General features: G+C 47.0%; 1 protein-coding gene across 1 annotated transcript; it reads right to left on the bottom strand.

Moving 5' to 3' along the window:
• Positions 1-1,231: 1,231 nt before the first annotated feature.
• On the bottom strand, positions 1,232-17,810 carry ZNF354A (zinc finger protein 354A). The gene is made up of 4 exons (XM_004759028.3): positions 17,731-17,810; positions 11,687-11,813; positions 10,859-10,954; positions 1,232-3,366 (listed from the first exon to the last, which is right to left on the bottom strand). The coding sequence occupies exons 1-4, from the start codon at positions 17,761-17,763 to the stop codon at positions 1,808-1,810; spliced, it is 1,815 nt and encodes a 604-aa protein (XP_004759085.3). The 5' UTR covers positions 17,764-17,810; the 3' UTR covers positions 1,232-1,807.
• Between the last annotated feature and the right edge of the window lie 4,770 nt (positions 17,811-22,580).

Genomic DNA, 22,580 nt, shown 5'->3' on the forward strand with positions numbered 1-22,580 from the left:
GTCTGTACTCCAGTCACTGCAGGCCTTATAGTCTGTCTTAAAGAGCCCATACAGGGATCTGAACTGCCCACACTGAGACAGAGACAGAGATGGAGGTGGAGTCACATCCTTACCAACCCAGGGACTTGGTTTGGATACGCCGCCACCAAGTGGGAAACTTGGAGCCTCGCTGGAAAGGACTGTTGACGTCATCCTGACCACCCCCACAGCAGTAAAAGTAGAAGGCATCAGGGCCTGGGTTCACGCGGGTCATGTCAAAAGAGCCGAGGACGAGGATGCTCCCCAGAGATGGAAGCTGCAGCCGACGGACCCCACGGACCATGGACTAAAGCTAAGACTCAAAAGACTATGAGTTCATTGTTGCTCCTATTGTTACCTGTTTGTGCAAGAGCTTCTGAGTCACCTCATAAAGCAAAAAAAGAGTGTAAGTGGGAAATTAGACTAACGGAATTAGGAAAAATGGAAAAGGTTATACAAAGCGGTGAATGTCTAACTCATCAGCCGACTGTGCAGGAGAACATAGAACTAGCTGAAAACTCAAGGATTTGACTAACCCCCAAAGAAAAGGGGGGAATGTAAGGGCCTGCTTAGCCAGAGGGAGTCATTTTGTGGTTATGCAGTGAACTTAAATTGACGCTGCCCTGCACAGAGGAACTTACTTGCAAAACCTAGATACAAGGGCAGGTCAGGCTAGGTGAAGACATCCAATCAGTGGGGTGCACATGTATCTACTAGGGTAAATTGAAATTCAATTGGCCACCGTGTGTAACCTAGCATGACTGTGCAGTTTTCTCTGTGTGTTGCAGACCTAGCAGGACTGTGCAGTTTTCTCTGTGTATTGCAATCTCATTGGCCACCTGTGTATAGCCAGACTCAACTACCTCTATAAAAGTTAGTCTGTGAGGCTGGGAGGGGTCGCCTCTTTATAAGAGACAGCCCCAACCGGTAGGTTTGATTCTCAATGCATGGTGCGAAATAAAGCTTTGCTTGACCTTCATTTTGTATCAGTCTCACTTCTTTGATTACAGACCCTAACAGTGAATTTATAAATATTTAATTGCTTTAAACTTGAAATAATTGCCTATTTTTCCATTTAATGTACCTAGGACGACAGCTCATGGTATAACTTTTTCATAAATGACCTCATGGCCAAATAAAGAAATTTCGAGAACAGCACTAACAACTGGTTAGAAAATTACCAATCGACAGCAATTACTAGAAGAACACAGGATGAAGAGAACAGACTTTTATTTCTATTTTTAAATGAGATCCATGCACAGAGTTGACATCAGGTCAGGAAAAGGACAAACCCCAGAAATGGAGAGGTAGTTTGCAGCTCTTTTTAAAAAAAATCTTTTATTTGGTCCTTTTTTCTGAAAGTGTATAATTCAATCACATCTTTTATATGCTATTAAATGTTTGTTGTAAAAAAATGTATTACCAACTTAGAAGTTTTTTTTTAATGAGAAATCCAGTGTACACCTCCCCTCATCCAGATGTTTATGACAACCACATATGGTATCTCATGTACACTGCCATAGAAAGAGAATTATTTTACAAATGCCCAAAGTCCATGTCTCCAGTTGCGAATTTTTCATTTTGGGTTATTTTCAAGAGTGCCTGGCAGGGATGAACATTTTCTACTTTCCTCGTTACCTATTATGTAGTCAAGGCTTATCCTTGGAATCTGGTATCTGGTGAGGCCTACATTATGGAAAGGTTTTTCCTATCCATTACTTTTGTGATATCACTCTTGTGTATTTTGATGAGCTTTGGTTTAAGGCTTTCACACATGCATATCTACTTCCTAGGGGTTCTCTTCGATATGAATTTTATAATGATTAGTAAGAGATGACCTGTGGTTGAAAAGTTTCCCACAGGTAGTACATTCATAGGGTTTCTCTCCAGTATGAATTCTCTGATGGGCGATACGTGATGAGCTCTGTCTGAAAGTTTTCCCACACGTGTTACATTTAAAGGGCTTCTCTCCAGTATGAATTCTCCGATGCTGAATAAGAGCAGAACTTTGGCCGAAAGAGATCCCACATTCCTCACATCGGTATGGTTTCTCTCCTGTGTGGATTCTCTGATGGTTGCTAAGGGATGAGTTACACCTGAATGTTTTCCCACACTCATTGCATTTGTAGGGTCTTTCTCCGGTATGCATCCTCTGATGCTGAATGAGAGCTGAACTCTGTCGGAAGGCTTTCCCACACACTTTGCATTTACACGGTTTCTCGCCAGTGTGAATTCTTTCATGAATGATAAGTGTCGAGTGGGAACTTAAGGCTTTACCACACTCATTACAGTTATAAAACTTCTCACCGGTATGAATTATCCGGTGTCTGTTAAGTCGTGAAATAGAAGTAAAACCTTTTCCACATTCGTTACATCGATAGGGCTTTTCTCCAGTGTGAATTCTTTCATGCTGGATAAGAGACGCGCTCTGACTGAAGGCTCTCCCACATTCACTGCACTTAAAAGGTTTCTCTCCCGTGTGAATCCTCTGATGATAACGAAGGGATGAGCTCGACTTAAAGGTGTTGCCGCATTCATTACATAAATAGGATTTCTTTCTGAGGTGAATTCTCTGACATCCAGGAAGGGATGTGCTGGCTGCCTTCCTACCTGGATTGTATCTATGGGGATTTTCTCCAGCGTGGATTTTTTGATGTATAAAAAGTCCAGACCTTCTGCTGAAGGATTTACCACATTCTTTACATCTATAGGATTTCTCCACAGTGTGGGTTCTTAGGTGTTTGTAAAGGGATGTACTCAGAGTGAAGGCTTTCCCACATTCTTTACATACATAGGGCTTCTCTCCAGTATGAGTTATTTGATGCTGAATGAGAGCTGAACTTTGGTTAAAGGCTTTTGAACATTCTTTGCATTTAAATAATTTCTCTCCACTATGGTTTTTCTCATGTTTGCGAAGGGATGAAGTGTTAATGAAGGTTTTTTCGCATATGCTACATTTATAGCGTTTCTCTGTGGTGTTGATTTTTGGTTGATTAAGCAAATATGGATTCTGTTTGAAGCTGTTTCCTTGTATTTCACATTTTGGTGGTGTTTTTTCTCTAGGAACCATCTGCTGCCTAACAAGGACTGACTTTGGGCTGAAGTTTTGGCCAAAATCATTATTTCTATGGCTTCTTTCTACAATGAGGATTTTTTTGTGGCTGCCTGCAACCGCCTGAATACTTTCTTTTTTCTCCTGCTTTTTATCTAATCTCTCTTCATAAATGCAGGGTTTTTCTGATTTAAAGTCCCAGGGTCCATTTCTTCTGGATCTTCTCATTATTAGCTCCTGAAAAGAAGAATCTTGTGTCTGAGTTGACTTCGTGGTTTTGTGACCGCTCTTCCATCCTGGAGGGGGAAAAACACTAAAGCTGTTTCATGTGATACGGTATTTAGCTACATAGACTAAACGTAGAGAATAAGTAAGTATTGATACCATTTATTTATTTATCAGAGAGAGAGAGAAAGAGAAAGAGTGAGAGCATGCACGCACAAGCATGGAGAGTGGCAGGCAGAGGGAGAAGCAGGGCACCCAATGTGGTACTCGATCCCAGGACCCTGGGATCATGTCCTGGGCTGAAGCCAGAACCTTAATAACCAACTGAGCCACCCAGGCATCCTAAGTATTGATGTTATTTAAATAGGGTTTTTATCTGGCCAGCTGTAAGAGGAAAACATAAAAGATTTAAGCAAGAGAGAAAAAGAATCAACGGGAACTGAAGTACTAGGGTGGAGAAAAGATTAGAACAAGCCCATTTAAAGAAGGTGAGTGTCAGAGCAACCAGGGGATCATGAATTGGGAGAGGCAGTGTGGGATCAGTCCAAAGCCATCCTGGACTCTGAAATTATTTTCATGATATTTCTCTTCATTGTGTGTAATCTTCCTAATCTGTAAAGTCTTCCCTACCTTCCCTCATGCCCAATTATTTGTATCCTTCAGATTCAATTCAAATGGAGTCCTTTCTTGAGTCTGAGTTTCTACAGTCCATTCCCCTTATTATAGCACTTAATCACAATATTTAAAATACGCATTACGGGGCACCTGGGTGGCTCAGTGGGTTAAGCCTCTGCTTTTGGCTCAGGTCATGGTCTCAGGGTCCTAGGATCAAGCCCCAAATCGGGCTCTTGGCTCAGCAGGGAGCCTGCTTCCCTTCCCCTCTCTCTATGCCTGCCTCTCTGCCTACTTGTGATTTCTGTCAAATAAATAAATAAAATCTTAAAATAAAATAAAATACATGTTACATACCTTTGTATTATATAATTACATTCCTACCTACATCTAAATATATTAGATTTTCCTTTTCTACCTTAAGTGTTCTTTGCAAGCAGATTTTAGCATGCCCTATTCACAGATCCTCTTGACATCACCTGAATTAGACACAAAATGTTTTGTTAATTTTCCTTAATTACTTATATACTCCAAATTTGAACAATGTCAAATAAGTTTCAATTCCTTATTTCTTTCTCTCTCTCACACACACACAGGCACACACACACACACGACTGAAACACCCGAGGCTGCCTTCCAGGACCCGACATTACATGAGTGATGGGAGATCACCATATGGGTGATTACAGTCGGGGCAGTTCAAAGAGGAACGAGTTATGGAGCTAATCTAGAGGTGCTGCAGGTAGGCATGAAGCCAAAACGTGCAAGCCGGGAATGGCAGCCCTGCTCATGCATCGAGCAAAAGAGATTATCCAGCAGTGTGGAAAAGAGTTGAGGATAAATGAGATGGACATAAATATAAAAAGGTAAAAAAGGGCTAGCATGACAGAGTGATAAAACAGAACTGAACTCAGTCATTGGGAGAGGATGCAACATATCAACTACTACCTTTTGCCAGGGGAATGCCTGTGTGTGGCATTTCCTCCTCCGCTGGAAAGAATCATTTAAAGGGCTCCCCTGCATCTCACTGTGGTGGAGATTCCTGTCGGATGTTCCCTTCCTCTCCTGTGTACCAATTTTCTCTGCTTGGTCCACATGCTGTTTTCTGCTTTCTCTTTCCTACCAGGTTTACTTCTCAGTCTCCTTCCTCAATAGCTTTTTCTTTTCCCTCTTTAAAATCTGGAATTTCCCCCTCCACTCTGTACACCCTCCTTGGATCATTTTGCATGCACTCATGTCTTTATGATTTTTAAAGATTTTTAAAAATTTATTTATTTGAGAGACAGCACATGAGTGAGAGCATGAGCTGGGGGTAGGGGCAGAAAGAAAGGGAGAACCAGACTCCCCGATAAGTGAGGTGACCAATCCCAGAACCCCGGGATCATGACCTGAGCCAAAGGCAGACACTTGACCAACTGAGCCACCCAGGTGCCCCAGTGTCTTTAATATTTATTCGAAAGGAAAGAAGAGTGTTTTACTTTCTGCCCAACACCCTCCTTGTTCCTTCCCCTACCAAGTCTTGCTAACAGGTACAGCTTTAAATCAGTGTCCTGCGAATCAGCAACCCTACCATTTTCTAAAATGCAGGCTGAAGTAGGCCTGCAGGGCTAACAGGATCCAAAGCTGCGCATACAACAGGTCATTCCCAGCTCCTCCCCTGAGAGAGGGAGCGCTCCATAGGCAGCCATGGAGAGTTTCAATAGACACCAGGTGACAGGGGCGAAATGATGTGTGCTGTGCAGTTGGAGCGGCCAAGGGAAAACGAGAGGATATACAGAAATGTTTGTATGTGCACAGAAGAGCTACTCCTTCTCCACGTCCGCTCTTGCTCAGTATCTCACACCTGTTCCCCTCCTCCTGCTCAGCACCCCCTCAGACCCCCTCGGGCTCCTGTCGTCAGCCACCCTCGCTAAGGCAGCCATGACCTCCAGGTGGTGGAGACAAAATGCTCTGCGGTTCCCACCGAACCAACCCGTTGGCAGCATCTCACAGTGACTCCTCATTTGCCTTGAGCGGCCCTTTTCCTAGGGTCCAGTGACCCCCTGCTTTGTTCCACATTCCTCTCCCTTCCCACCAGCCTCAGCCTCCTCTGTGCACTCATGTTCCTCTGTGTGACCTTCAATCTTGGGGGTGGGGGATCCCTCAGGGTTTAGTCCTTGGACCCCAATTCCTTTGCTCTGTACTCTTCCCATAGGCCAGCTTTGATTCCAAACATACATGTGGGGCAACACTTCTCTCCACACCAGCCCATTCAAAATAGCAGCTTAGATGTCTTGACAACTCCTCAGATTCAACACGCGTAAACATAACTGAATTTGTGATCACTCCTTCCAACCCGTATAACCAAACCCTTGTCTCTAGAATAGCACGAGTTCTGAATCAAAACTTTAAGAGGCGTCCTAAATACCTCTCCCTCAGCCCTCAGCTAATCAATTTCTAAGACTTGTTTATTCTGCATCTAAATGAGTCAAAAACTCCTCTGTTCTCTCCGCCTCTACTGCTCCTATGCCCATTATAAGCCTTGACTTCAATGCCTCCTAATTTTTCCTTCTGCAGGACACCCACTTCTCTTCCCTGTGGGCCCATTTCTCTCTACCTGGCCATAAGATGCCAGAGTTCCTCGAGATCGAGCCCTAGGCTTTTTCTTGTTCTTATGGTATTTTGGATCCACTCTACGGGCTAACTCAAACTCACCCACGACTCTGGATTGACCAGGGTCTCCCAAATTCACATTTCGCACCCAGTCTGTATTTTGAGGGGAAAGACTCCAAATCTAACCAGAGACTTGACCTCTCCCCTGGGATAAGTGGGTCAACTTAATTCACCCAAAACCCAATTTCTACCAACTCCCAAATCTGACCTCCTTGTGGTGTCAATATCTAAATGAATGAGATCACTGTCCAACCCAGAACCACAAACCAAGCCCCTTTGATAACGCACCTCCTTTATCTTCATATTAAATCCATCTCCAAGCCCAGCTTTTCTTATCTCCCGAGTATCTCCGAGACAGTTCACTTCTTTCCATCTCCATCACCACCAAACTAGCCAAGCCATTCATGCCCTCATTCACTAAAAGTCTACTCTGACCAGGTACTGTTTTAGATACTGGGGAAATGGGAACACATCAGATAACCCAGAGATGAGAGAGATAATGAATGAATATATATACGATCATGCAGGGACAAGCATCCTGAGGGAAAATAAAGCAGGGGGAGGGGACAGAGAATGTGGAAGATGGAGGGCCATGTTTTGGATGAGCTGAATCTTTTTGAGAAAGTACCATCTGAGCAGAAACCTGGGCTACTCAAGGAAGGGTCACACAGGCTCATGGGTGTCAGGAAGAATAATCAGGGAGGGAAAAGCAAGTGTGGGGGCCATGAGGTAGGAGTCAGGCTGGCCTGCTGGATTAGAGTGATTAGAGTCCTTGAATGAAGGGACGAGCAGAAGGAGGTAAAGGTGAAGAGGGAGACAGGGCCAGACCACGGAGGCTCTGGAGGCTACGCTGGGGACTCCAGATTGTGCTCCCTGTGCTTGGGGAGCAATCATACAGAGCTCCCTGTGTAGGGGAGTGAGATGACCTGATAAACCTCTTTTTTTTTAAAGACTTACTTATTTGTGAGAGAGAGAGAAAGCACAAGCTGGGGAGTGGCAGGCAGAGAGAGAAGCAGGCTCCCCACTGAGCAGGGAGCCCGATGCTGGACTTGATCCCAGGACCCTGGGATCATGACCTGAACCAAAGGCAGATGTTTAACTGACTGAGCCACCCAGGCGCCCCAGATTTACCTTTTAATAGAGCATTCTTGCAGCTATGGGAACAGGTTGGTGGCAGGAGGGAGGTGCAGGGCCAGCAAAGGTACTGCTGGGGAGAGGGGGCAGGGGACAAGGACAAGACTGACCAAACACAGTAGAGGCACCTATGAGTACCTGCTCTCCGCTTTCACCTCCTCAGAGATTCCTTCTTTAAACCCCTGCCTGCTGGGCTGCTGGGCTGCTAAGGGCAGCACCTTTGTGCAAGTTAGAAAAAGAGGCCCCGCCCTCTGTGTGGGGCAGCCCCCAGGGACCCCTCCGCTGACCACGCAGCAGGGGTTCAGTCCCCCCACCAGGCTTCTTGTGTTGAGATGACAAAGGAGGAGAAAATGACAGGAAAGAAAAGCACATTTTCACTGGAAGATAATGGTTTATCCAGATCATCCCCACATTTTTAAATTTTAGATTTCAGGACTATTTCCTCATTCGGGCATAGAGCTAACTCATGATGTAGCGGCTGGTTTAATGGCCTCATTACAACTCCTCCGGCAAAGCAACCCCCGCAGGTGTGCTCCCTTCTCAGCAAGAGACTCAGAGGAGACACATGCCCCTCCTGCCAGCGTCTTCCACCTCTCACTTCAAACATGCCCCCATGACCCTTTGTTTTTCTGTTTTTCCTATTTGCGAATAGTTTTGAAATTTAAAAAGAAAAAAAAAAAAAAAAAAGGAAACTCAGAGGCTGCTAGAGGTGCTATGAGTCCGTGCCTGAAAAGCACAGGCTTTTCTGTCACCGGCTATGGGAGGGGCAGGTTTCAGGTCTGGTCCAGAGTTAACTACCTGAGCTATTTCCAGAACACCCCATCCTTCACCTGCGCTCACGGGGAAGTGACCTGCACTCCGGAGGGAAGCCGTTCCAAGGCCCCATTAGTCCGGGCAGATGGAGACCCACCAGAGGTGCTGGACAGACAGACACACAGGTACTACTGGGGCACCCCGGGGTGACTGCCATCTCTGCGGAAGGAGAGGAGGTGCATCCTGTCCAGGGACGTGCACATACTGCTTGGCTGTGCTGTCCTTGCTTCCTCTCAAAGCCCACCCGTGGTCCACCCTCAGGGACATGTCCCTCATGCCGAGGAGGAGGCTGCTGAGGACTGCAGCCCCGTTGCCTGGGGGCCACAGTGCCTCTTGGCACAGCTCTGGACTCTGGAACTCCGGACACATTTTCTACTCCCCTGACTCGCTTCACTTGGAGAGATGCATTCCTGATGGGAGGCTCCCGAGGCACGGGGAAAGGGATAGAGCCTTCCTTCTCTTCCTCAGATCTTTCCTGACAGACTTGGCCCAGACGCCACCCTGCTGACCCTCGGCTGATTTACGGACTCCTGCCTGCTGTGGGCACTTGATGGCAGCCTCTACCCACTTCCCAAACCTCATGTTTTCTCCCAAACCAGAGTAAGATAGACAGACATACAGACATGGGTGGTTCCCACAGCAGAAACCTCAGAGTATGGTGGGAAGAAGGCTCCCTTGGCCTGGGGGCTTGGGGAGGGAGAGTGCCCAGCCTGCAGCTCCTCTGCGGAGCTCACGGATTGAGAAGCCATCACTTATGCATCTGGACCTGACAACATTGGGGAGGAGCCCTCACTTCCACGTCAACAGGCCCCCCTTGGCCTGCAGGCTGCTCTCAACAGTGTACACCTGGGGCCCTGGTCAGACTACTTCCCAGTCCCCAGGCACCTGGCCTGGCTCTCAGACACAGACCAGATCCTGTGTCCAGGCTCCTCCCACTGGGTGGGATCTGGTCCCTGCGGCACTCTCCTGGCTCCCGGCGGCACCCACTGGCTTCCTTTCTCTGGACTCAGGCAGCCCTTTGCTGTGGCTGGACCCAGCTCCACATCCTCAGGAAGCCTCTGCCCACACCACCCCTTCCGCTGCGCACCCTCACACACTCTGCAGCCATTGTATGGGGTCATTCTTTCCTAACCCACCTTGTAAATGGTGAGGTTTCCTGGGATTCTGTCCTCTGCTCTGTGCCCTCACCTGGTTAGCTCAAGGTGTCAGATGCCACCTTTGTGCCGAGGGCTCCCTGACCTCCCTTCCGAGCTACCAGAGACCTTATACAGCTGTCGACCAGCATCTCTCCCCGAGCATTCCTATCGCTCCCCAGTGAGACCCATCCCACAGCAAACTCGCCCTACACCCTTAACAAGGGGACCCCCTCTTCCTCCCACCGGACCCCAGTGCCCGTGCCTTTGTCCCACCCTAGAAACATCTCGCCTACCCTACTGCAAGTGTCTCCGGGAAGATTCCCCATTAGCTTTTCCCTCACTTTCAATCTACCCCCCACCATGCTCCAAAGTGACCATTCTTATTAAACTCAAATTACATAAGGATTTCATCAATCTATTCTCTACGAAATGTTAAGATTACATACTACTAAAGCCCTCCTTCGTCCTGCCCCTTCTCAATCCCATTCCATGTGGAGCTCCTGGCACCAGCTCAGGTGTGTCCCCCCAGCCTCTGTCTGCACTTCTGCACCCGTTACAAATACACACATAGCCACGTCATCACTCTTCAGCATCAACAGTGACACATTAGTAGCTGCCCCCCGGCCCCTGCCAGTTCTGTCCACACCAGCTGCTCTTGTCTCTGACAGTGGCCCTCAATGCCAGAATAGGGGCTTGCTCCAGAGGACATTAACACTCTTTCACATTTAAGCCAATTTTTCTAAAATACCCAGAACTCCAGTCTTCTGCTGAAAATCCTTCATTTCCATGGGATGGTCCCATGCAGAAGACTCTTGTCAAAGCCCAGTGTAATGCGGCTTTGCTAGCTTTCAGACACCCTTTCCTTCCTCGGCTCTTTCTCTCCTATAGCGAGCCTTGGTCAGATGGATTCTCTGCCATTCCTTAAATACACTATTCACTGACTGAATCCCCGAGGTGCAGCGATCCTGTGAAAACGGAACGAATAAGAAGAGCTCCCCAGAGATTCATTTGGTAAGTGAAGTAAGAGGAAGTAAGAGGAAGTAAGAGAGTAAGAGGAAGCTCATGTCTGGGGCCTAAGCATCCCCCCTCTGCCGCTTGTGGGGGACAGAGGCCCCAGAGAAACCTTCCTGACCGACATCTCCGAGCCACACTGTCCACTTACCCCCCCAGACTGTTGCCCGCACCCACCCCCCGCCGCTCGGTCCCACCCACTCACCTAGAGAGGGGCCTCCAGGACTTTCTTTCTCTACCTTCCAGGGATCTTCTCCTTGCTGCAACAGGGAGATCACTCTTGGTTTGGAAAACAGGAGTCCTGCTCAGAGACAAGAAAAAGAAAAGAGAAAGATAAGACTTGGTTTTCTTTTGACTCAAAGACGCATCATGGATCTGAGTGGAAAACGCATGGGATGGTACAAAGAGCTCCACTGGGGTGTTCCAGCCGTGCCCCCGCGACGTGAGGGAGTGTGTGAGGGGAAAGGCAAGGGGCCTGTAGGGCGTGGCCGTGTGGGAAGTAGCTGCAGGTTAGAGATGCCGGATACACAGGCAGCTCTGGTTACTAGAGTACCCACGGCTTTCCACGTTAGAGGGAACATGTTACATTTACAGACTAAATATTTGTAAACAGGTACCCATGCCCTGTTTAAAATGAGAAAGCACCATCTGACCCTCTTTCAAAGATGGATTATACACATTCATCAGGCTGGAAGGGAGAATTGGGAAAGGCTGGCAGCAGGGTAATGAAGAAGGTTGAGGGATGCTTTCTGCTGTGAGCTGAGCAAACAAATCACAGAAAATCAGTGCTAGAAAATGTTGCCTGAACTATGAGGGAATTTCCAACACACAAGTATGCCAACTGTCGATGTGTGGGACAAATCCATGCCTATAGGGGGAAAGAAGCTTCAAATACTTATTTATTTACAATGTGCATAATCCCAAGGCCAAATTCAGCTGAAAGTTCCTGATGCCCCACAGCTTTTATGCAGGGAAGCAGGTGCTGACTTATGGTACTGTCTGACTTTTTCATCTACAGGGAAAATTCCCTTACCCAGTGAGACCAGGTTACTGTAGTTCTCCAGCATCACTTCCTGGTACACGTTTCTCTGAGAAGGACACAGCTTCCTCCACTCATCCCGTGTAAAGAGCACAGCCACATCCTCGAAGGTCACCGACACCTGTAATGACAAGCCATCCCAGCTCACCCAGGACCTCCCATCGCACAGGGTAAAAGTGGTGGCAGTTGCTGGAGAGGATGGGCTGCCATGAAAGGCTTTGGGTGTTATTCTCGTTTCTGAAGGTTTCAGGTCATTTGTTTAGTGGACATCGGCCAGTGACAACTAAACAGCATGAAGTCTTACCCAGAACTTGTATTAACTACCATAAGGAGATGTGGGCAGGAATTAAGACCATTGGTAAGAGTATTATTAGAATTAAAAAAACCATTGGTAGGTGTGTTAATTAGAAAAATCTTTCTGATGACAATTTGACAATACATATTTAAAGCTTTAAAATGTGCATATTTTGGGGTGCCTGGGTGGCTCAGTGGGTTAAGCCTCTGCCCTCAGCTCAGGTCATGATCTCAGGGTCCTGGGATGGAACCCTGCATCGGGCTCTCTGCTCAGCAGGGAGCCTGCCCCCGACCCCTGCCTGCTGCTCTGCCTACTTGTGATCTTTCGCTCTGTCAAATAAATAATAAAATCTTTTTTTAAAAAAGTGCATCTTTTACTTTATCAGTTACTATATTTGTATCATAACAAAGAGTGCACAAAAATGCAAATTCAAGGGAATTTATGATGGTTTTAGTGATCAGAAAACAACGAAAACAGAAAACAATGTAAAATCACTGATGCAGGCTAGATTAGCTAGCTTAAGGCACTCTCTGTGTGCTTACGGAATTAAAATAGCTATCATTTAGGGGCGCCTGGGTGACTCAGTGGGTTAAGCCTCTGCCTTTGGCTCAGATGATGATCTCAAGGTCCTGGGATCAAATCCTGCATTGGGCTCTCTGCTTGTCGGGGAGCCTGCGTCTCCCCTCACTCTGCCTACCTCTCTGTGTACTTGTGATATCTCTCACTCTGTCAAATAAATAAAAATAAAATCTTTTAAAAAATAGCTATCATTAAAACCAAAAAACAACTGACAGAATGCGAGAAGATATTTGCAAACAACATATCAGATAAAGTGCTAGTGTCCAGAATCTATAAAGAACTTAGCAAACTCAACACCCAAAGAACAAATAATCCAATCAAGAAATGGGCAGAAGACATGAACAGACATTTCTGCAAAGAAGACATCCAGATGGCCAACAGAAACATGAAAAAGTGCTCCACACCACTCGGCATCAGGGAAATACAAATCAAAACCACAATGAGATACCACCTCACACCAGTCAGAATGGCTAAAATTAACAAGTCAGAAAATGAGGATTGCTGGTGAGGATTCGGAGAAAGGCAAACCCTCCTACACTGTTGGTGGGAATGCAAGCTGGTGCAACCACTCTGGAAAACAGCATGGAGGTTCCTCAAAAAGTTGAAAATAGAGCTACCCTACAACCCAGCAATTGCACTACTGGGTATTTACCCTAAAGATACAAGCGTAGTGATCCAAAGGGGCATGTGCACCCGAATGTTTATAGCAGCAATGTCCACAATAGCCAAACTATGGAAAGAGCCTAGATGCTCATCAACAGATGAATGGATAAAGAAGATGTGATATATATATATATATATATATATATATATAATGGAATACTATGCAGCCATCAAAAGAAATGAAATCTTGCCATTTGCGACAACGTGGATGGAACTAGAGGGTATCATGCTTAGTGAAATAAGTCAATTGGAGAAAGGCAACTATCATATGATCTCCCTGATATGAGGAAATGGAGGTGCAATATGGGGGATTAGGAGGGTAGGAGAAGAATAAATGAAACAAGATGGGATTGGGAGGGAGACAAACCTTAAGTGACTCTTAATCTCACAAAACAAACTGAGGGTTGCTGGGGGGATGGGGATCGGGAGAGGGGGTGGGGTTATGGACATTGGGGAGGGTATGTGCTATGGTGAGTGCTGTGAAGTGTGTAAACCTGGCGATTCACAGACCTGTACCCCTGGGGATAAAAATATATTATATGTTTATAAAAAAAAAAAAGCTATCATTTATTGAATGCTTTCTTTGGACCAACTACTGTTTCTAGAGGTTTTTACTTACTGTTACTATAAATATGTATCTTTACAACAATCCTATAAAATAGGTACTATTACTGCCCCCAATTTACACAAGAAGAAACAAAGAGAAATCAGTCCAAGTCAAACAGATGGTGTACCAGAGACCCTATATATAGGAGGCCCTGTGTGTCTCCAGTCTATACTACAATACTCCTTTACTTCTGACCCCAGACATGTGGGGTTTTCACATACCAAGTGGCTGTGTGACACCAGCTAGGTGTCCTACAATTGACCTCAATTCTCATGTCACTGACCTGGAGAGATGGTCGGATCCCACAGATTAAGGGCTCAGTCCCACAGGACCGCCCCAACTTCAGATGCCAATTTCAAGTCCAGACTGTTACCTATGCTTCCGACCAATTGGCTATGAGTCGGGGAGGTTTCTACAACCCCTACCCTTGGGTTTAATTAACTTGCTAAAGTGGTAAATGCAGGAAAAGCACCACAATGCAGGAAAGCATTTACTTACTAGGTTATTGGTTAATTACAGAAGGAGAGAATGCAGGGACAGCCAGATGGAAGCGATGCATATGGCAGGCTATATGGGAAGGGACATGGAGCTTCTGTGCTCTTTTGGGATGCACCACTTTCCCCATCTACAAGTGTTCACCAACCCAGAAGCTCTCTGAACCCTGTTGTTTTGTTTTTTTTTCCCAAGACTTCATGACACAAGCACAATGGATTAAATCACTGACCACTGTGTAGGCATGACTGGTCCTTGGGTTGTGGGGGGAGAGGGCCCAAAGGTCCAACCCCTCTAATCCAGATAGGTTCTCCTGCCAACCAGCTCAGATCCTTAGGGATTTTCTAAAAGTCATCTCATTCATGGCAAATCCGGCTTGGCTGAAATGGATTGTTATGAATAGCAACACACACCCATGTCACCCTTAATACTCTTAAGTTTCTTCAAGAACAAAACCCCAATATTATGAATCACTCAGGTTCCAAAACTCTCATAATTTCCTCTGTGCTAGGAACAGTGGTGAAAACCAAATATGTATTTCCTATCACAGTGTTGCAGCTGGTCGGGGATAGAGGTAGAATTTCAGTATGGAGGAGGCCCAAGACTCCATTCGTAACCACTCAGCAAAACTGCCTCTCAATGCCTACCTCCTGGCATTAAGAAACGAATGAGATCATCTATACGATGAAGACAGGTAGCAGTGACAGCTGTGCAATGATGTGAAGGTACTTAATGCCACTGAGTTCAACGCCCTGAAATGGTTAAAGCTGTGAATGTACATCATGCTTATTTTATCACCCGAGAAAAGTTAAAATGGTAAAATAAATGCGTACGTATGTGACTATTAATACACATATAAATAAAAAACAAAGATAAAAAGAATATGAGTCTGATGGACATATACCAAAGTGGGACAGTGACTATCTCTAGATACTGGGGTAAGAGAGCTTTCACTTTCTTCTTTATGTAGTTTTTTTTTTTTTTTTAATATTTTATTTATTTGACAGACAGAGATCACAAGTACGCAGAGAGGCAGGCAGAGAGAGAGGGGAAGCAAGCTCCCTGCTGAACAGAGAGCCCGATGCAGGGACCCAGAACCCTGGGATCGTAACCCGAGCCAAAGGCAGAGGCTTACCCACTGAGCCACCCAGGCGCCCCTATAGATATTTTTTAAGCTCTGAATTTCTTTTCTTTTCTTTTTTTTTTTTTTTTAAAGATTTTACTTATTTATTTGACACAGAGAGAGGCTATAAGAGAGGGAACAGAAGCAGAGGAAGTGGGAGAGGGAGAAGCAGGGCTCATGCCAAGCAGGGAGCCCTACGCTCCCTGGACCCTAGGTTCATGACCTGAGCCAAAGACAGATGCTTAACGACTGAGCCACCCAGGTGCCCTGATGCTCTGAATCTTAAACATGAGCAGGTCATACATGTATAACAAAGTAAATTACTCGCACATGAGGGGAATGCAAGAAATAATCTTAGCCCTCAAAATAACATAATTCAACTGGCAGACAAGGTAAACATATGAAATAATTTGATCAATGAAAGAAAAATGTGTAGGTGGACAGGACCATATACCATCTCCCAGTTCAATCCGTACTTTATTTTATTATAAAGGTTTTATTTATTTATTTGACAGAAAGAGAGGAAGAGTACAAGTGGGGGGGGCAGCAGGGAGACAGAGAAGCAGGCTCCCACTGAGCAGGACTCTGGGATCATGACCCAAGCTGAAGGCAGACTCTTAACACACTGAGTCATCCAGGTGCCCGTCAATCCTCATTTTAGAGATAAGGACCAGAAGGTTCAGGACAGTCAAGACCCTGGGCCACATACCTTATTGGTGTCAAAGGCAGGACAATAATTAAAGTTTTCTGTTAAGCCGGCACTTGGTATACTCTCTTTCTGGTCTTAAACGCCCATCACTGGGCTTTACCTGCAAGCCCATGCAGTAGGGACACATGGGAGCAGGTGAGATTAGGGAGAATGCCACACGCATTTACTCCCCTGCAGGGATGGAGAAGATTCTGGGCAAGAGAGCAATGTGGCTCTGTGGGAACAGGAGGGGAAAGCTTTAGAAATATGCACTGGCCGGTCCCAGCCCGAAGATCAACCACCACCGTGTTTCAAGGGCCCCAAGACAACACGACAGCAGAGAAGAGCTCTGGGAACATGGGGGCTGGGGCTTCCCTGGGTTCCAAAAGAGGCACCAGGGGAATGGCTGCACAGTGCTGAGCCTGGACCCAGAGGCCAGACACTGGGGTTTGAATTTAGGTTACTGGATGTCTCTGAGCCTCAGTTTGATAGTGTGAAACATGGGGATAATCATTGCTGTGCTGGCATGAGAGTGAGAGCAAAGGCCACACCCTCAGGCAGACCCCAGCAACATTAACTGTGATTGTCAAATGTAGCTGATCAGTGAAAGGACAAGTCCCAGGAACATGGTCCAGCAGGTCCCATCTGTCGGTGTGAGTGGTATCATCACTTCAGTAACACCATATGGCTTCCACAACCACCCCTTGTTGGGCGTCTGCTAGTGCCCAGCCCTGATCCAAACACTTCCCATGCACTGACTCGCATGACCCTCTCACCTGCCCCATGAGGTCCGCATGCTTGTTATTTCCATTGTCCAGACAAGGAAATGGGCACATCTGTCCAGGGCCCACAAACAGTAACCAAGGAGATGGGTTCAAGCCCAGCAGCCTGGGTTCAAGGCCTGCTTCCTACCCACCGGAGACCCTGCCTCTCCACTCCTGATATCCTGTACACCCTCCGCGCTCCCTCCAGCTGTGTCCCCTCAAACACAGCTATTCCTTGTTCAGGCACTGGCTCACCTGGACCGGGTCCCTCCCCTGTTTCCAACAACAGAAGGATGAAAATAGCAGGTCCAGAACATTTTTCAAGAGTACAGAAATAAGGAACATAATCCACAAAGAGGGAGAAAAAACCGATAGTGATGAGTTGGAGTAGCCTAGGGGGGGTATCCTAAAGAAAAACCAAGGGTAGGGAGGGAGACCAGGGTTAAGCCAATGAAGCGGGTCCAGAAAGGAGCTGCCAAGTATATATATATGTGTGTGTGTGTGTGTGCGCGCACGCGCGCGCGCGTTCTGTCCCCACGTGGCATCTCACCTGTCAAGTTAGTAACCATACACTGAATTAAGATTAATGAATAAAAAGAAATGTCTGTTAGGAAAAGAAAAGGGAAACACTAGACACGGATTGGCAGGGAGGAGGCAAACATTCCCTACAGAATCCACCCTCCCCCTGGATGGATTGACTCTTGAAGGAGGAAAGGGCTTGGGCTCCAGGTCCTGCAGAAGACTGCATGCAGCAGAGGACTTCAGTTTGAGAAATTTAAAAAAAAAAAAAAATCTGTCTCTAAGACCAAAGATGTCAATGAACTCACTTGAGATGTTGCTTCCCTCGGTCCAATAGCCATATCTTCTTTCTGGGCCCTTCCCTGAGGATGGGTGGAGTCTCCAGAAGACAAATCTGAAAGAGGAAAAAGGGAGCCAGGACGGAGAAGCCCCTTCTGGTTTCCGCCCCTGAGAATCACCAGCTCTGAAATCCTTCCACCACCTGAGATTGAGGCCACGTGCCCTCGGAGAGGGAAGTCAGAAGGAGCTGGAGCTGGACAGGCCCAGAGACAAGGGCCAGCCCACAGTGGGCCGGGGCCCAACTCTTTCCCCTGTGGCTCAGAGAAAAAAGACCTAGGACTCCAGCTTCAGTAGCAGCAACAACTTACTGAACCTGCCCCAGGGGCCAGGCAGGGCTCACATCGTTCGGTTCCCCAGCATAGCTGCCATTGTCCACGCCTATTTTACAGATCAGGAAACTGAGTGCAGAGTGGGAGCCACTTGCCCCAGTGCACACAGCCAGTGAGGGTGCTCCGGGATCCGTACCGCGCAGTCTCCACAGCACCGGCTCTAACCTCACCGCCCCTAACCTCACCGCCCGCAGGGGAGGGGACAACTCCTCTCCACCTCAAGCTGCACCCGCCCCCAACTCCTCCCCCTCCTGTCAAGGAATCTCCTTCCAGGTTTTTAGAGAAAAGTGCTTGGGAAACGGACGACAGCAGTTTTCCGACGGCGGCCGGAGGTCTGCCGTCTGGGGGAGCAGGCACAGAGACCGAAAACTTGGGTTCCGGTCCAGATTCCGCCGTAGGGGGGTGGGAAGCCGGCAACTCACTTCTATCGGAAAACACATCTCTGCGCCTGCAGCCCGGGAAGGCAGTGGCGCCGGGGAGGGGGTGGAAACACAGTTTCTCACGTTCACTGGCAGCCGGGAGCAAATCCAAACGCCAGCAGGGCCCGGCAGGTAGCGCGCCGGGCACGAGTCCGGAGGGAGTAGGAGTGTGACCAGGGCCTGGCCGGTGGGGACAGGTGCCCGACCTGCCGCGGTCAGCGGCGCGTCCGCGAGACAGCTGGTGCGGACCAGGCGGGCACATCGGGGGTGCGGGCCCTTAACCCCCCTGCCTGCGCCCACAAAGCCCCCACTCGCGCCTCTCGGGCCTGTGCCCCGCGCCCCGGCGCCGCATCCTCCCGAGGCCCCGGTCCTCTGTCGGTCCCGCATTCGGCCGACCTTCTGCAGCTCACCTCTCCCAGGCCTCGGGGTTTCGGGGACTGCGCCTCCCCAGCCGTGCTCCGCCGGCGGAGGCTCCGGCACTACCCCAGCGAACAGCAGCCCGGGGTCGCGAGTCCTTCCCGGGCAATGCCCGGGCCGACTTCAAGTCCCTGAACCGCCCGCTCCGGCAGCAGTAGACCGGCGTCCCGCGCAGGTCCGGGGAGGCGGGACGGCAAGCGGGGGAGGACGGCCGCAAAGCCTCTGGTGAATGTAGTCCACGCGGGAGCCAAGCATTCTGGGAACTGTAGTTCCCAGCCGTAGCCTGAGAGGCGGGGCCTTGGCTCGCCTGTCATTTGCCCAGCTCCCCCTTACGGGCTCCGCGTCGCACCCTTTGGGCTACCCGGCGCGTGGCTCCAGGTTCCTCAGGAAGGAGGTGGAGGTTTGCTGAGGATGGTGTGTCATTTAGCTGTGCATTTCCATAAGTGACAGTAAGGCAAGTAGACAGCTGCGGAGAGCAAACCTATTTCCCCTCCAGTGATTGAATCAAAGTGTAGCGATCACCTGCTCTGTTCCAAACACTATTACAAGTGGTTGAAAGTAGGTCAGTGAACTAAACAAAGTTCATTGCTCTTGGATAACTGTTTTGTTTTGTTTTTGTTTGGTCAGGGGGCGGTAGAGAGAAGACAACAAGTTAAGAATGTAATCAGAGTTTAAGAAGGTTAAGTGTTAGGGGGAAAAGTGAAAGAGCATGTTCGGGAGTATTTAGGGTAGATATGGAGGCAGTTTGTAGCAAGAAATAGGGTCCCAGATCCCCAAACCCGTGTTAGTATGGCAGGAAACGAAATATCGCTAAGATAAAGTATCCTTCCATGAATTTTTGTTCAAGTGTTTTGGCTATCATCAACCCACATGAATAGTTATCATTATGCCAACTTGTAAATAAAAATGCTGAGGTTTTGGATTCATTGAATGTACAAATTACTTGGGAGAATTGATAGCTTCACAATACTGATTCTCATAATCCTTACTATGGTATTGTCACCATACACACAGGCATCAGGCAATTAACCAGCCTGAGTCTCGGTTGGAGCAAAATTACCTGGTGATAAGTGAGGGTATGAGGAGGTAATTGTCAAAGCATTGTCTCCCCATGGGGTAGTGCAGGAATCTTTTATTCAGGGTGCTAGGGGGCAGGGGTAAGGAGCTGGATACATTAGGGAACTTACACATATTTTGTTAGGCACTTTGCAAATACCTAGCTTGTCAAAAGCTTGTCAACATGCTAGTGGATACATTTTATGGTTTTTTTTTTAATGGACCAAAACTCTGCCTATAGATCTCAGTATTATAATGAGCTAAATACTACCTCAGGGCAACTCGGCTTCTGCACAAGTCCTCAGCTGCAAACTGGTTCATGCAAGGCTGTTATATCCCTGGGACACCTGGCCATACGTCTCCTTGGTGGGAGCTGCGTGTTTTCCAAAACAGACACATTCTTTCTCTTCTTTTGTCCTTTTTCCTTCCTCCTCTCTGCAGATACTTTCAGCCCTCTGACCTGAGTAACCCTATGGTGTCCTAGCTAAAAGTGTAACTCTGTTTATTTATTTATTTTTTAAATATTTTGTTTATTTATTTGACAGAGAGAAATCACAAGTAGATGGAGAGGCAGGCAGAGAGAGAGAGAGAGGGAAGCAGGCTCCCTGCTGAGCAGAGAGCACAATGCGGGACACGATCCCAGGACCCTGAGATCATGACCTGAGCTGAAGGCAGCGGCTTAACCCACTGAGCCACCCAGGTGCCCTGTAACTCTGTTTAATTAGGTCTGACAACTCTACATGTATTTTCTCCATAGCATTGTTGCATATTTGGGGGCTTAATTTTAGATATTTCATGTTTTAAAGCTATTGTAAATGGTATCTTCTTAAAAATTTTACTTGCTGAGTATTGGTTTTGTATACAGCTTGCTGCCTAAAATCTCTTATAATTTACAATAATGAATTTGTTTGTTGGATTTTTATTTAACACAGGAGGGGTACCTGGGTGGCAATAGGTTAAGTGTCTGCCTTTGCCCCAGTGTCCTGGCTTAGAGAGGAGTCAGCTTCTCCCTCTGCCCAGCCTCCCCCCCCACCATGTTCTCTTGCTATCTCTCTCTCTCAAATAAATATAGAAAATCTACATTTTTATGTCAAATAAATAAAAAATATATAAATATATATACATATGGCATATGGATGACAATTTTACTTCTTTTTAAAAATATATTTTCTATAATCACCATACTGAGTGGTCTATGATTTTTAGTCAAAGTACAGGGGTCAGCAAAACAACAGAGTAAAAACTCCAAGCCCTGGGGCACCTGGGTGGCTCAGTGGGTTAAGCTTCTGCCTTCAGCTCAGGTCATGGTCTCAGGGTCCTGGAATCAAGCCCCACATCGGGCTCTCTGCTTGGCGGGGAGCCTGCTTCCCTCTCTCTCTACTTGTAATCTGTCAAATAAATAAATAAAATCTTAAAAAAAAAAAAAAAACAAAAACCTCCAAGCTCTCAATCCTCTTTGGAAACATTAACAAAATAGACCCCCCCCCCCCAAAAACAACTAGCTTAGAAAAGCTCCCTAAAACAATAAAAAGACCTACAGCAACCAAACACTCCAAGTAAAAGCCACATTTGAAATTGTGGGAAGTTTTGTGGCATATGTAACTTGTGCTTGCCCCTTCCTTTCTGCCAGTGCATGTCTTGGTCTGGAGAGGAGGCAGTAGGGTTCCCGATTCCTTCTCCCCATCAGGAAGAGAACAGAGCAGCCTTTATTTGTAAAGTTCTAGCGTGTTTGGGGGCTGCCAGAAGCACTGGGCTCTGTCTTGCCTCACTCAGATCTCAAGTAGGGAGAAGCAGCGAGCATTGCTCATGAAAATTTTAGGTAGACTTTGGTCCCACTGATACCTGAGGCAAGAAATAAAAGATACAGACAAGATAGATTGTCTATGGCCCCCAGGAGAGGCTTGGGGTGAGACTCTTGGAGAAATCCAGACATTTAAAAGCAGCTGAAAAAGCAACAGGAGGCCCATCCAAGGTCTGCAGTTCAGAAAAGAACAAAGAGATCTTAAGTTTTTCCCTCTATCTGACCCCTAGGCTGAAAGCAAGCCAGCCAATTACTAAAGAACTGCTATAGCTCAGAACCAGTCTGCAAAGACTGGGAGAGGTGAACAGTTTGTTTTGTTTTAAAGAAAGATTATTTTTTTAAGAGCAATTTTAGGTCACAGCAAAATTGGCGAAAGTACAGAATTGAGATTTCCTACATACTTGCTGCCCCAACATAGGCATAGCCTCCTCAATTATCAGCATCACTCACCAGCTCCATACATTAGTTACAAAGAACGACCCACATCGATGCATTGCAGTTACCCACATTCCATAGCTGACTTTGAGGGTTCACTCTTGGTGTTGTACACTCTATAGGTTTGGACAAATATATAATGAATAACATGTATTGGCCATTCTAGGATGGTTTCACTGTCCTACAATCCCCCCCCCCCCCGCCACCCGTGCTCTGCCTGTTCCTTAGCCCTGACAACCACTGGTGTTTTTACTGCCTCAAGAGTTTGTCCTTTTTCAGAAGGTCATGTAGTTGAAATCATACACCATAGAACTTTTTCAAATTGGCTTCTTTCACTTTGTAATACGCATTTAAGTTTCCTC

The sequence above is a fragment of the Mustela putorius genome, unplaced genomic scaffold, assembly GCF_011764305.1.
Source record: "Mustela putorius furo isolate JIRA1106 unplaced genomic scaffold, ASM1176430v1.1 tig00003923_pilon_pilon_pilon, whole genome shotgun sequence".
Classification (NCBI taxonomy): Eukaryota; Metazoa; Chordata; class Mammalia; order Carnivora; family Mustelidae; genus Mustela; species Mustela putorius.

Coding starts and splice junctions, on each gene's coding strand:
- ZNF354A (XM_004759028.3), bottom strand. CDS start 17,763: ATGGCTATTGGACCGAGGGAAGCAACATCTCAA. Junction 10,955..11,686: donor CAGTAACCTGGTCTCACTGG/GTAAGGGAATTT, acceptor GTCTCTGAGCAG/GACTCCTGTTTTCCAAACCA. Junction 3,367..10,858: donor TCCTGGAGGCCCCTCTCTAG/GTGAGTGGGTGG, acceptor TTCCCCCTCCAG/GATGGAAGAGCGGTCACAAA.